The following is a 13,430-nucleotide window of genomic DNA, read 5'->3' as shown; positions in this document are numbered from 1 at the left end:
CCTCGAAAAACATCGCAACAATCTTCTTAAGACAGAGGAGATACTCTGGAGACAACGGAGCAGAGCTATATGGTTGAGGGATGGTGACAACAACTCAAAGTTCTTCCATGGAAAGGCGACGCAACGGCGAAAGTGTAACCAAATCCTTAAACTAAAAGATCCCACTGGTGTGTGGAGGCGGGGAAGCAGCAACTGTGAGAATTTACTTCTGAACTACTTCAAGAATATATTTGGCACCTCTAACCCCCAAAATATCGAAGCTACGTGTGATATTGTAAAAGGGAAACTTACCCCTGAGCACAAGGTTCTGTGTGAGGCAAAATACGTGGGGCAGGAAGTAGAGACGGCCCTTCATCAGATGCATCCTCTGAAGGCTCCAGGCCCTGACGGCTTACCGGCTCTCTTCTATCAAAAGTATTGGCCTATCGTTGGGAGAGACATAATTTCCTTGGTCCTTGATATCCTGAACAATAATAGGGACCCCTCTGAGGCTAACAGAACCTTCATAGCCCTCATCCCCAAAGTCAAGCATCCAAGTTCCCCTAAAGACTTCAGACCCATAAGTCTTTGTAATGTTCTTATGAAGCTGGTGACAAAGACAATTGCCAACCGAGTCAAGCAAATCCTCCCTGACGTTATCGACGCTGAACAGAGTGCTTTTGTGAATGGAAGGCTGATAACGGACAACGCTCTAATTGCTCTTGAATGCTTCCACTGGATGAAAAAGAAGACCAAAGGGAAGAAAGGGGCTATGGCTTTGAAGTTGGACATGTCGAAGGCTTATGACAGAATCGAATGGGATTTTGTGGTGGGAGTGATGGAAGCCATGGGCTTTCCGAAGGAGATGGTGTGCCTAATTGCTCGCTGCATCAAAACAGTCAGCTACCAGATCCTAATTAACGGGCAGCCCAGCAATGTTTTTTACCCGGAGAGAGGTCTCCGTCAAGGGGATCCTCTCTCCCCTTACCTGTTTGTTCTTTGTGCAGATGTACTTTCAGGATTATTGAAGCAGGAGGGAGCAGCCAAGAGAATCCATGGTATCCAAGTGGCGAGGAAAGCACCAACCATCACGCACCTCCTTTTTGCTGATGATAGTCTTTTCTTCTCCAGAGCCTCAATCAAGGAAGCCGACACTATCATGGAGATATTGAGAAAGTACCAGATGGCTTCAGGTCAGCTGGTCAATCTTGAGAAGTCTGAAGCCTCTTTTAGTCGAAACGTGGTGGAAAGTGATAAAAATATGATCCGGGACAGGATGGGTGTAAAGACCGTCGAGGCTCACTCAAGATACTTGGGCTTACCGGCCTTTTTTGGTAGATCCAAGAAAGCTATTTTCTCTCAGGTGATCGAAAGGGTGTGGAAAAAGGTGAAAGGATGGAAGGAGAAGTTCTTGTCAAGGGCTGGGAAAGAAGTGCTGATAAAATCCGTGGCTCAAGCAATTCCGACATACGTCATGAGCTGCTTCAGACTGCCAGTGGACTGTTGCAAGGAGATTGAAGCTCTTATGGCTAGGTTCTGGTGGGGATCCTCAGTAGAAGAGAAGAAGATTCACTGGTTGAGCTGGTCCAAATTGTCGAAAGCTAAAGGCGAAGGTGGATTGGGTTTCAGGGGCATTAGTGATTTTAATTTGAGCCTCTTGGGAAAACACTATTGGAGACTGTCAGTTGGAGGAGATTCCTTACTGAAGAGAGTGTTTAAAAGTAGGTATTATCCAAGGACTTCCATTAGTGAGGCAAAGTTGGGCTTTGCTCCTAGTTACGCCTGGCGGAGCATCCTAGAATCTAAGGAAATTGTTGAGTATGGTTCAGGTTGGAGAATTGGGAATGGAAGAAAAGTCAGAGTGTTGAAAGACAAATGGATTCCTACAGGAGGAGGCTTTAAGACTGCTGAACTGTCAAGTGGAGTTGGAGATGATGTCTTAGTTAGTGACCTTATTGATCCTATCGCCGGATGCTGGGATCATAATTTTCTTAAATCCTGTTTCAGCCCTCTGATTTGTTCTCAAATTGCAAACATCCCTATTTCCTGGAGCCAACCAGAAGATAAACTCATTTGGCACAGTGAGAAAGATGGCAATTACTCCGTTAGGTCGGCGTACCATCTCATTGCAAGGAAGAGAGATAGTTCTGCCCCTGGTCCATCGCGGCGTGTTAATGATAACTTGTGGAAATTGTTGTGGAATGCTCCTATCCATAATAGAGTGAGGAACTTCCTTTGGAGAATGGCCAAGAATATTCTTCCCACTCGGATGAATTTGGTTCGTAAAGGTGTCAAAACAATACCGGATTGTCCGCTATGCAACAAAAGTCCTGAAAACAATGAGCATTTGTTTATGCAGTGTGATTTCTCCAAACAGGTTGTTTTCCCGATGGTTCCGTAGGCATGGGCTGTGTTTTCCAAAATCAGAATGGAATTGTCAAGCTTGCTGCAACAAACAAGATGATCATGGATACGACTCCCGCTGTCGCAGAAACTCTGGCTATTCGTTGGGCCCTCAAGCTAGCAGAACAACTCAGCATAAAGAAGTTGATCTTGTATTCGGATGCGCTCTCGGTGATTGACTGTTTAAATGGTGTGTCAAAAGTGGCTGAGTTGGAGCCCTTGGTGTTAGATTGTCTGTCATTAGCTATTTCCTGTAATGTTTTATCTTTTGCTTTTGTCGGTAGAAATCAAAACCAAACAGCCCATAATTTAGTTGGTTTAGGCCATAGGATTGGTGCTAGGACTTGGAATGGGATTATTCCCTCTGCCAATTTTTCATTTGCTGTACAAGACTCTTTATCTATCTAATGAGTGAGTCTTTCCATCAAAAAAAAAAAAACAATAATAAACGCAAACATTTATGTGTTAACAAACGTCTCGACCGAATTGAAAACAATATAAAAGATGTAAAATAAAGCAAAAATAAGTTCAATTTAAAGAAACAAAAATATTAGTAACGAATTCATTAACAGTATTAAAAATTTAATTCAAACATCCATATTTCATAATTTTAAAATCTATAATAAATTAATCAAAATAAAGTTCATGAATTTTTAAATGGATAAACTACTGAAAATATGAAGATAAAATTATGAAAATAAAGTTTTTTTCAAAGGAAAATAATAATTACATATAATAAAAATGAGAAAAACAGAATGAATTTTATTAATAGATTAACTACCGAAAATATGAAGATAAAGTTATGAAAATAAAGTTTCTTTAAAGAAAATAATAATTACATATAATAAAAATGAGAAAAGAGGAATGAATGCGACAAAGTACATATGTACAAAAATGACATCATATGAGAATTCAAGAAAATACAAATTAAAGGAGAAAAAGAAAATGCATGCACAAAAATCACCACGGGATAGATTTCTAAGGAATTCACCCTAAAAATTTCATCACAACGAAGAACAAGTTAGATCTCAAATCAATAGGATTACCAACACCTATTTGAAGACTACTAAAAAAATATTTGAAGACTACTAAAAAAAGAAAGGAACATCCACACTCACACCTGATAATAAATCTCAATTTTTTAAAACTATTTTCAAGTTAAAGAAAAAAAAAAACTTTTTTGCTATGCATTTATGAAATTTTTTTTTTAAATTAAATAACTTTCTTATATTTAAGAGAAATTTGAAAAATGAAGTGTCGTTTTAATTCATCAAACTAAGTGTATTGGACCACATGCGGCTTGGGCCCAATGATTGGACTTGGATCCTCTCCTTCAATTTCTTCTCTCCAACTATCTCCTTCACACTTTTATATCTCTCTCTCTCTCTCTCTCTCTCTCTCTCTCTCTAATATTTTCTCTCTTCTTTTTTATCAAATTTTCTTCATTTCCTTAATTCAATTACGACTGCTTTTTGTGAAGGAGAGAAAAGGATGGAAGGAGAGGATCCATGGTCCCAATAATTGGGTCAATCAAGTGTATTGGACCTTGGTGTTCTATTAGGAACACTCTTAATAATAAATTTATGTTCCACTCATCCTTAAGGATGATCAAAGATAAATGACATATTTTATGATAGAATAATGAAATGGTAGGATGTTTTAAAGATATTCTAACAATTACAGAATTCGATGGGCAGGAGTCCTCCTAACATTGAAAGAAACTATATAAAATATAAATGCAAATAGAGACTAGTTAATCTACACGACTACATGGACACATTATATGCAAAACTTGGTCCAGATGAAGACATTTGATTCATCTTTTATTGATGCAAGGCCAAGATAGATATTAAATCAATGTATCAAACCACAGTTTCACATCAATGCCATTACATGTCATTTTAGATTTTTAGTCAGGGATGCGGAAGATAAATTGGCGGGGTTACATTGAAAAGTAAAATCTTTTTCTTTTTGTTTTGTTTGGGGTGCTGCTGATTGCATTTTACATTTAAGAATGTTCTGGAAGTTCACGGGTATGTTGCTCTTTTGTGTTGACTTTGCCAATACTCTTGCGTTGCAGTTGAACTGAAGAAGAAACCCTCCAAATTAAAGAGACCATCTATTAAGTCGCTTTTTGGTAGGCTATAGTTCATGTTATTCTGTGTATATCTGTTACTTGCATGTAACCATAAATATTTTCATCTAATCACACTGACTGACATAAATGACAGATTCCGATTCCGATTCAACGTCGACTGAGGTTTCTGATAAGTCTCCAAATGATCGGTCTGTTCAAGGAAGCTTTTTAAACCTCTTGCCACCCAGGTTAGGGGCATCTCATAGTGAGAGGAGTCTTTCTCATAAATCCTAATAAGGCAATCTCTGATCTATCCAGTCAAACGGCGTAGGTATCATAACTCATGCATATATTTGATTGTGTTTTAAATGCCGCTCTAAATGCAATTCCATGTTTGGATTTGTTATCTCGGTCACTAATTAATGATTATGACAAAATGTTATAAGAAAGTGCTGTGTCTTGAGTCAAGTAATTAACCTCAAGCTTGCTTGAACGAGTATTTTCTGTCAAGCACAAATATTGAATTGTAAATCTCTTACTGTTCATTGTCAAATATGCTACTCTGTAAACAGATGCTTGATCTCAATGAATTATGAATATTCTATGTTTATTCATATTCTTTTAAATTAATGATTCTGGATACACTTAATGTTTATTTGAGTCATTCTGAATCTGGAAAATGTTAAAATGACAATAATAATATAGGTCAAGGTAAAATGACATATGAAGAAGCTCTGGATTCTGATACCATTTTTTCTTGTGCCGTGTTGTTTAAAGCATACTTTAAGTCAATAGATATGAACCTCTTACCCCAAGAAGTGTGCAACAATACAAAACAAGTCGGCAAGCTTACAAATCAATCAATAATCTATGTTTATTGATAATGAGAGAGGCATTTGAAAAGACTAAGCAATAAGATTTGTATATTAAACTGTCCTTGTAGGTTGGTAAATTAACTCGGATGGTCGCTCAAACTCCCTACAGCCAGAATAAATTAAGATATAAACTAATAAACATCACTTTCACCTAAAAGTTGGTTCAATAATAAGACTGGGCCTGTTTGTTTTGTTTTTTTTAAATAATTTTTATAGTGTTACATTATTTTGTAATTTTGTTACAAAATATTTTTCATAAAAGCTTCAAATAAAAATTTGGTTTCAATAGTTATTTTAAAAGAGTGTAATGGTAGTGCACTGTCAGTGTAAATCAATATTACACATACAACCAATCAAAATTCTAATATTTACCATGTCATTTCAGTAATTTAGAAATAAAATTGTGTTTTAATTGGATAAATGGTGGTGATTGGTTGATAGTGTAAAATATTTTACACTTTCGGTGTATTACCTTTTTTCTCATTTTAAAAATATTATTTTAGGTATTTTGTCATTTTATTGAAACTTTTTTCGGATATTAAATTTTAAAAAATAATATAATTATTTTTATAAAAATCATTTTTTTTTTAAATACCACTTTTTGAAAACATTGGGATTTTGACTATGTTAAATAATGTTTGTTTATGTTATAGAATATCAAAAGTAATTTTTTAATTTAGAAAAAATAAATATAGAAAATTGTAATATTTTAAAAAAATAATTTTGTAAAGTTTATTTTTGAAAATACAAAAGAAAAAAAATTCATTTTTTGTAAGGTGAAACAAACATGCATTTACCCCAAAGGTGTTAATCTAGTAGTTTTTCTATTAGTAATTTAATCAAATATTTTTCTAGGTTTGGTATTATGTTTTTTTGTCACAGTTGAAATTTCACCTTTTAAAAATAAATAAATAAGTAGGATTTAGTGAATTCAGAAGATTTAGATGAGATAAAATATTTTTTAATTTATTAAATAACCAATATATCATGTTTAGATTTAGATATAGTTAAAATATATTAGTTATTCAATAGATTTGTATCATGTAAAAAGAAGCAAATATAGTATTATTTAGAAAATAGTTGTTGTGCCCTGGTGGAAATATTTACACTATTAATCTATTCTTATATTTTTAAACATGACTTTAGAATTAATTATGATAAAATTAAATATTTTAAAACTTTAATAAATGTAATTAACTAATGAATTAAATTTTATTATTCATGAAGATATTTTAAAAACTATTTTATAAAATGACATTTTTATATAATTTAATTAAACGTACATTTTTTTTACCGTATATAATATTTAATCTCATTATTTATATGAAGCATAATATTTAGGCGTTAGCCTATTGAATCCAGTTTCTATAAATTATAAAATAATATTTGGATAATACAGTTTAAAATTTATTTACAAGTTGGTTTGGAGCGCGGACCCGATCTGCATTTTTTCGGCATCTTTTTATTATAATTTTTATGCTTCATTTCACACTTCTCTTGGGCCCTAGAATAGGCATGACGACGTGTTGCACATTATTTGGAGTTTGAAGTTTTTTTTTTTTTAAATCAAAACCATTTAGAGACTTCTTGTGAATAGACTCTTAACGAAGAATCTTTTGAAGAGCAGAGATATTATCTTTCCTTTTAATTAGTTTAAAGTGTTTTTTTTAGTGATATAGATATGGAGTGTAGGGATCACACTTTTTTCAATTGTAAAATGGTAGTGTGTTTGAGATGAGATAGCTTTTTGGATAGGTAAATCAGTTGGTGGTTCAGAAGATTTCTTCTAGAATATTATGGATTGATACTCTTTTTGTAAAGGAAAGAAAGTTAAGGAGGGTAAATTGAGAGTTGTTTGACTTGCCATTGGACTATTTTGTAAGCGGAATAATTTCGTGATCAATTATATGAAATTAGAACACCAATACTTACTTGTTGTAGACATGGTTTGGGAATAAAGATTGTCGTTATTGTAACCTTGATTAGATACATGAAAAGATAAATGACCGGATCTTCCTCTATATCTCACACTCCCGTTCACAACTCTCAATGAGGCAAGTTGTGGAGCCGTCAGTTATATTTCTGAATCCTGATTTCGTGATTACAGAGGGGACCTAGTCAAATAATATATATAACCCCAGTCCCTATCCATTATGGACAAAGGGTTAAAAACTCACACTTTTGCCCACACCAATCAGGTTTCAGATACTCAGACTTTAATTAAAAAAGATCACTTAACCAATAAATGAACCTATTTATGCACCCCTATCAGAATCACGATTAACGTGTTTTTTAGAAACTAAATAACAATTGATTGTACCCCACAAAATATTAAATAATTCTAACATATTTGGCTTTTGCGTAATGATATTTGCTTCCGAAACGACGGTTGGAATATTGATAGTACGGTTTGGAATATTAAGATTTTAGTTTGGAAATGGACTGTTCTTGGAGAAATTACTAATTTCAACTTTACCTTCTACGAATTTAACAAATATCCTTTGCTATTTCTTTCGTAATTTATTTGGTTGGTAATTTTTTTGTCCTTTTTGTTAAATTATTTTCCAGTTTTATTGTATAAAAGAAGTTGGAGAATCCTTAATTCTCTCGTTTACATCAACTTAAGAAAAAAATTTATAGTTCTTAGGAAAAATTTACTATACTTTTTCTTAATTCTCATTAACGAATATTTTTTTCGTGTAACGGATTATATAGGATACCTGTTCCTTCTCCATGATAATAATAGTATAGAGAAATCGAAAGGTACCTCTTCAGGCTATTCATTCCACCTTGAAAATCAACTTAAACCGTTAAGCCATGTATGATTAATTTTAAAATTAGTGTTCATCCATAGGTGTGTGTTATTTGTCTTGTTCATCAACTACAACATATTAAGTGGATTAATTATTTCAATCAAGCTAAAATTTAAAATATTTTATTTACACTGAAAGCACAGTTTATGTATTGAATTATGTTATATTATATAGGACCTGTGTACGATAAGTTTTCTTAATTCTCTCGTTTATTAATAGATTAACTACCGAAAATATGAAGATAAAGTTATGAAAATAAAGTTTCTTTAAAGAAAATAATAATTACATATAATAAAAATGAGAAAAGAGGAATGAATGCGACAAAGTACATATGTACAAAAATGACATCATATGAGAATTCAAGAAAATACAAATTAAAGGAGAAAAAGAAAATGCATGCACAAAAATCACCACGGGATAGATTTCTAAGGAATTCACCCTAAAAATTTCATCACAACGAAGAACAAGTTAGATCTCAAATCAATAGGATTACCAACACCTATTTGAAGACTACTAAAAAAATATTTGAAGACTACTAAAAAAAGAAAGGAACATCCACACTCACACCTGATAATAAATCTCAATTTTTTAAAACTATTTTCAAGTTAAAGAAAAAAAAAACTTTTTTGCTATGCATTTATGAAATTTTTTTTTTAAATTAAATAACTTTCTTATATTTAAGAGAAATTTGAAAAATGAAGTGTCGTTTTAATTCATCAAACTAATATACAGTATCAATTATCTCACATTTTGAAGAAACTTTAACTTCTTCAAAAGTCTATATTCATCTTTGTTTTAGACTCACAGTAAGACCTACGAAGAAGGCTCAATAATAAACATTGAAGAAGAAGACACATCAAACAGGCGAACCCTCATAAGTGTCGAAAGCACATGATCACTCACTCCATCACATTCCTCACCTTTGATATCTAGTCAAACAACTATTTATATAAGACGCCGAGTCACATGCAGGTATTTTTAACCGTTCATATTATATAAAGATACTCCAAATTATAGAGAACTTGCAATAAGATCCTATGAGGGCCAACACTACACACTAGATATTAGCGCATCACCAACGATCAAAATTCAGCGTACACAATTCAAGAGACACAAAAACCTACTCCTAAAAAGAATCATAATTGTAAGACATAGAGACACATGTTGAGACGTCTGAAAAACATTGCTTATCACGATGAAGGAATTTAATGCACATCTCCCAAAGACATCAACGCCAATCAAAACTCTTCTGTTCCATTCCACCAGAGCCTGGACTGAAGGTAAACCTGGTAAAGTCCTCGCTCTATGAGGTAGGAAAGAAGACTCGAAGGCAACTGTTCTGGACCACCCACAAGGACCACATAGAAGATCCAACAATAAGCGATGAAGAGGAAAACACACCAAACATGTGAACCGTCATCTCTACTAAGGCACTCAATCACGCTCTCCATCACATCTTTCACTGCTGATATCTAATCAAATGACTATTCGACAAGACGCCAAGTCCCTCGCGAACGATTTTAACCCACATATATTTTATAAAATTCAAATCGCCCAATTTAAAGTACTAAATTCATTCTCATTCTAATTCTACTTTTCACTCAATAACTTATTTAAATATTGAAGTGCTAATTTTACAGGTCTAACTCTTCTCTATTGTTTTGAAAATTTGCTCTAACAAACCAAAATTTCATTTCACCATTTCATTCCACACTTCTAATCCCCTAACTAAACAACCTTTATACCCGTTAAACTCATATCTATTGAATTTCTACTATTTCAACTAGTAGTTATTAATGTTTAAAAATTGTAATGGAGAATATTAAATGCAACACGCAGATGTTAAATTAAGTTTTCTAGTATTAGAGTAAAAAAAAGTGTCAAAACAAAGTTTGTAGTATTAAAAGTTTAATAAAATTACCTTGATTAATATAATAATGGAAAAATCACTGCCAAATCGACGTGTAATGTTTAGCTTCTAGTGACTTGTCTTTTTCCAAATGGCTTGATTATGCCGGCCATCAACAGGAATTGAATTGGCAATGCTATTGACAACACCACAATTCTACTTAATTTACTTTAATCAATTATTTCCTCACTAAACTTCACCCTTTAAAAACTAACATAAACCTCTTCTTCAAACCTCCCTCTCACATTCACACCCCAAACTCCTCCATTTTCCAACTTCTTTGCATTTCATTTTATATATCTTTTTTTCTCTATGATGAAACTAGGATTTGAAGTCCTTCATGCAAATCCAAACATGATTCATCATCCACACATGCATCAAACATGGGACTACACCATCATTACAAATGACTTACTATTACCACCTCCCATCCAAACAAATCCTTATCCAAAACCACTAACAGAAAACCACTCCTTAAACTTAGGAAACAATAATGAGATATGTGATTGGGTTGAACACATTACTAAACACTTTGTTGAAGATCACTTACCACAAAACTCTTCTGATAATCATACTATTCATAATCTTCACACTCAAACAAACACCTTAGATTTAGTTCATAATCATAGCCATAATCATAATAATAATGATTATGAAAGTGATCAAGGGTTGAATCTGATAACCCTTTTGATGGAATGTGCAGTGGCAATATCAGTTGAGAATCTTGGTGAAGCTCATAGAATGTTACTAGAGTTAACACAACTAGCTTCACCTTATAAAACATCATGTGCTGAACGTGTTGTTGCTTATTTTGCAAAGGCAATGATAAGTAGAGTCATGAATTCATGGCTTGGAGTTTGTTCTCCTTTGATTGATCATAGAACCATTCACTCTTCACTCCAAGTCTTCAACAATGTTTCCCCTTTCATCAAATTTTCACATTTTACTTCAAACCAAGCGATTCTCGAAGCCGTGAATCGTTGTAGTAGCATTCATATAATTGATTTGGATATCATGCAAGGTCTTCAATGGCCTGCTTTTTTTCACATACTCGCGACTCGGATGGAGGGTCGACCTAAGGTTCGGATGACGGGGATGGGAGCATCGATGGAGCTTCTTGTTGAGACGGGGAAAAATTTATCGAATTTCGCGAGAAGGCTTGGTTTGTGTTTGGAGTTTTACCCTCTAGCATGTAAGTTTGGTGAAGTTGTTGATGTTTCCATGTTGCAAATTAGGCCTAATGAGACACTTGCAGTGCATTGGTTGCAGCATTCTTTGTATGACTCAACTGGACCTGATTGGAAAACTTTGAGACTTCTTGAGGAATTGGAACCAAGAATCATAACTTTGGTAGAACAAGATGTTAACATTGGAGGCTCATTCTTGGACCGGTTTGTCGGTTCGTTACATTACTATTCTACACTTTTTGATTCTCTTGGATCATATTTGCATAGTGATGATTCTAACAGGAACATTGTTGAGCATGATCTTCTATCTAAAGAGATTAACAATATATTGGCGATAGGGGGGCCTAAGAGGAGTGGTGAAGAGAAGTTTAGGCTTTGGAGAAGTGAACTTGTAGGAAGAAATAGTTTTGAGCAGGTTCCAATGAGTGGTAATTCAATGGCTCAAGCACAGTTGATATTGAACATGTTTTCACCAGCTCATGGTTATAGTGTTGCTCAAGTTGATGGCATGTTGAGGCTTGGTTGGAAGGATACTAGTTTGTATACAGCTTCTTCGTGGACTTGTAGAGATTCTAGGTAGCTTTGTTTAAGGTTTGAGTTTGTTTGTTTGTTTGTTGAAATAGTTGATTTATGCAATTATAGGAAGATAATTGAGAAAATTTAGTTGATTGTAAAGAATTATTCTATATCGATATATACATGTTAAAATGATAAGGGGGTTAGAGCTTATGGACTTTTTATGGCGACCAACAAATTTGACAGATTTGATTTGATTTAAATTGATTCTGTGATATTTTTTTTGGTTATAATTTAGTGATTTACGAAGGTTAAAAAGATTTAATCTCCACCAAAATTAAAATTTTTAAAATTGGATGATTGAGACAATATTTATTTCAAGATTAAAAAAGATTTCTCTATAAATTTGTTGTAATCTTAAGTTTTGAGAGTCTCGTGTTTTTCAGTCACCAACGTATCTTTTGATACTGTATGGTAGACTGTTTGTTACTTGACTGTTAGCCAAGTTGTTGGTCTCACTCTTAAAGTTTTTAGGCATTGGGTTGAGTATTGTTCTTGGTTGAAGCTTTTAAGCAAAACTAAGTATTTTGTATTTGAAGTGTAAGCTTCTAAATTATGTTATTTTGTATGCAGTCACTGGGATTGTGAGTGTTAGATATCATCGAGGTGATTCAGGAAACGGGATGACGATTTCCCATATCTAAATGTCGATTTCTAGGTAGAAGTTGCACTTGGTAGTGATAAGGTGAGAAGTTTTGAACTGACACTATTTAGGCTTTAAACTAATACTGCTAATAGTGGATTTCCTTCCTGGCTTGATAGCCTTCATATTAGGTGTTGTTGCACTGAACTAGGTTAACAATTATCTATGTTGTTTATCATTCTACAGTTTTATTTCACTATCAAATTTCATTCTGATGTGTCTGATCTGTTTCCGGATTTTGTAAGATCTATCTTGACATCATGTGAGACAGCTGCGTTAACATGTGTTATGCTTGTACCCAGTATGATTAGTGTTATTTTTAGTTTTAGTGGATTGTTATGTGTCACCATGTGCCACGAGAACAACTTCTTTGACTTGAAGGTGGGGGTGATGGTTTAAAAAAGATTCATTTTGGAAAGATGTTCTGATAGATGTTATGACATGTTATACCAGAACATTAGCACAAACTGTTTTTAAATCTTGATAGATTTGATTTTATTCTATGATTTTTATTTTGGATATATCTCAGTATATTTCGTAGGTCAAGAAAATTTAATCTGGAACAAGTTTTGTATCTCCAGCAGTATACAAGTTGCCAAAATTTTATGTTAAGACAATTTAGGAAATTTGATATTTATGTTCCAAGATTTAAGGAGATTTATCTACACAATTTTGCATCAATCAGCTTGTGGATTAAGAAATATCTGGACGCAGATTTTGAAACCCATAGACTGCAGAGGTGTACTTAAAGAGAAGACCTGACCTAATGTAATTTGAATTTTTTATAATTTGTAAATTAGGGGAAGCTTAAGGTTGCAAGTTTGAGGGTCTCTTGTGTAGGTATAAGTGACCCTTCTATTTTATGATACTTGTGATAGACATTTTGTTCTACTCAGAAGTCTTTAGATAATGAGTTGAGTTTTTTTCTCACTCAGAAGCCTTTAGGTAATGAGTTGAGTTTTGTTCTC

The 13,430-nt window shown here is 33.6% G+C and overlaps 1 protein-coding gene and 1 long non-coding RNA gene across 2 annotated transcripts; both read left to right on the top strand.

Annotated features, from left to right (window-relative positions):
• Positions 1–3,761: 3,761 nt before the first annotated feature.
• LOC131638910 (uncharacterized) lies at positions 3,762–5,069 on the top strand. The gene is made up of 2 exons (XR_009294798.1): positions 3,762–4,519; positions 4,614–5,069. It is a non-coding gene; the product is annotated as an uncharacterized LOC131638910 (long non-coding RNA).
• A 5,185-nt stretch (positions 5,070–10,254) lies between these two features.
• Positions 10,255–12,098, top strand: LOC131638915 (protein SCARECROW-like). Its single transcript, XM_058909445.1, has one exon. It carries the CDS (start codon positions 10,369–10,371, stop codon positions 11,821–11,823), a length of 1,455 nt encoding a protein of 484 aa, XP_058765428.1. The 5' UTR covers positions 10,255–10,368; the 3' UTR covers positions 11,824–12,098.
• Positions 12,099–13,430: the final 1,332 nt, after the last annotated feature.

This window comes from Vicia villosa, unplaced genomic scaffold, assembly GCF_029867415.1.
Source record: "Vicia villosa cultivar HV-30 ecotype Madison, WI unplaced genomic scaffold, Vvil1.0 ctg.002484F_1_1, whole genome shotgun sequence".
In the NCBI taxonomy this organism is placed as follows: domain Eukaryota; kingdom Viridiplantae; phylum Streptophyta; class Magnoliopsida; order Fabales; family Fabaceae; genus Vicia; species Vicia villosa.
This window is presented reverse-complemented; position numbering and strand designations above follow the sequence as displayed.

Bases quoted from the DNA above. Each gene is read 5' to 3' on its own strand.
- LOC131638915 (XM_058909445.1), top strand. From the start codon at position 10,369: ATGATGAAACTAGGATTTGAAGTCCTTCATGCAAATCCAAACATGATT.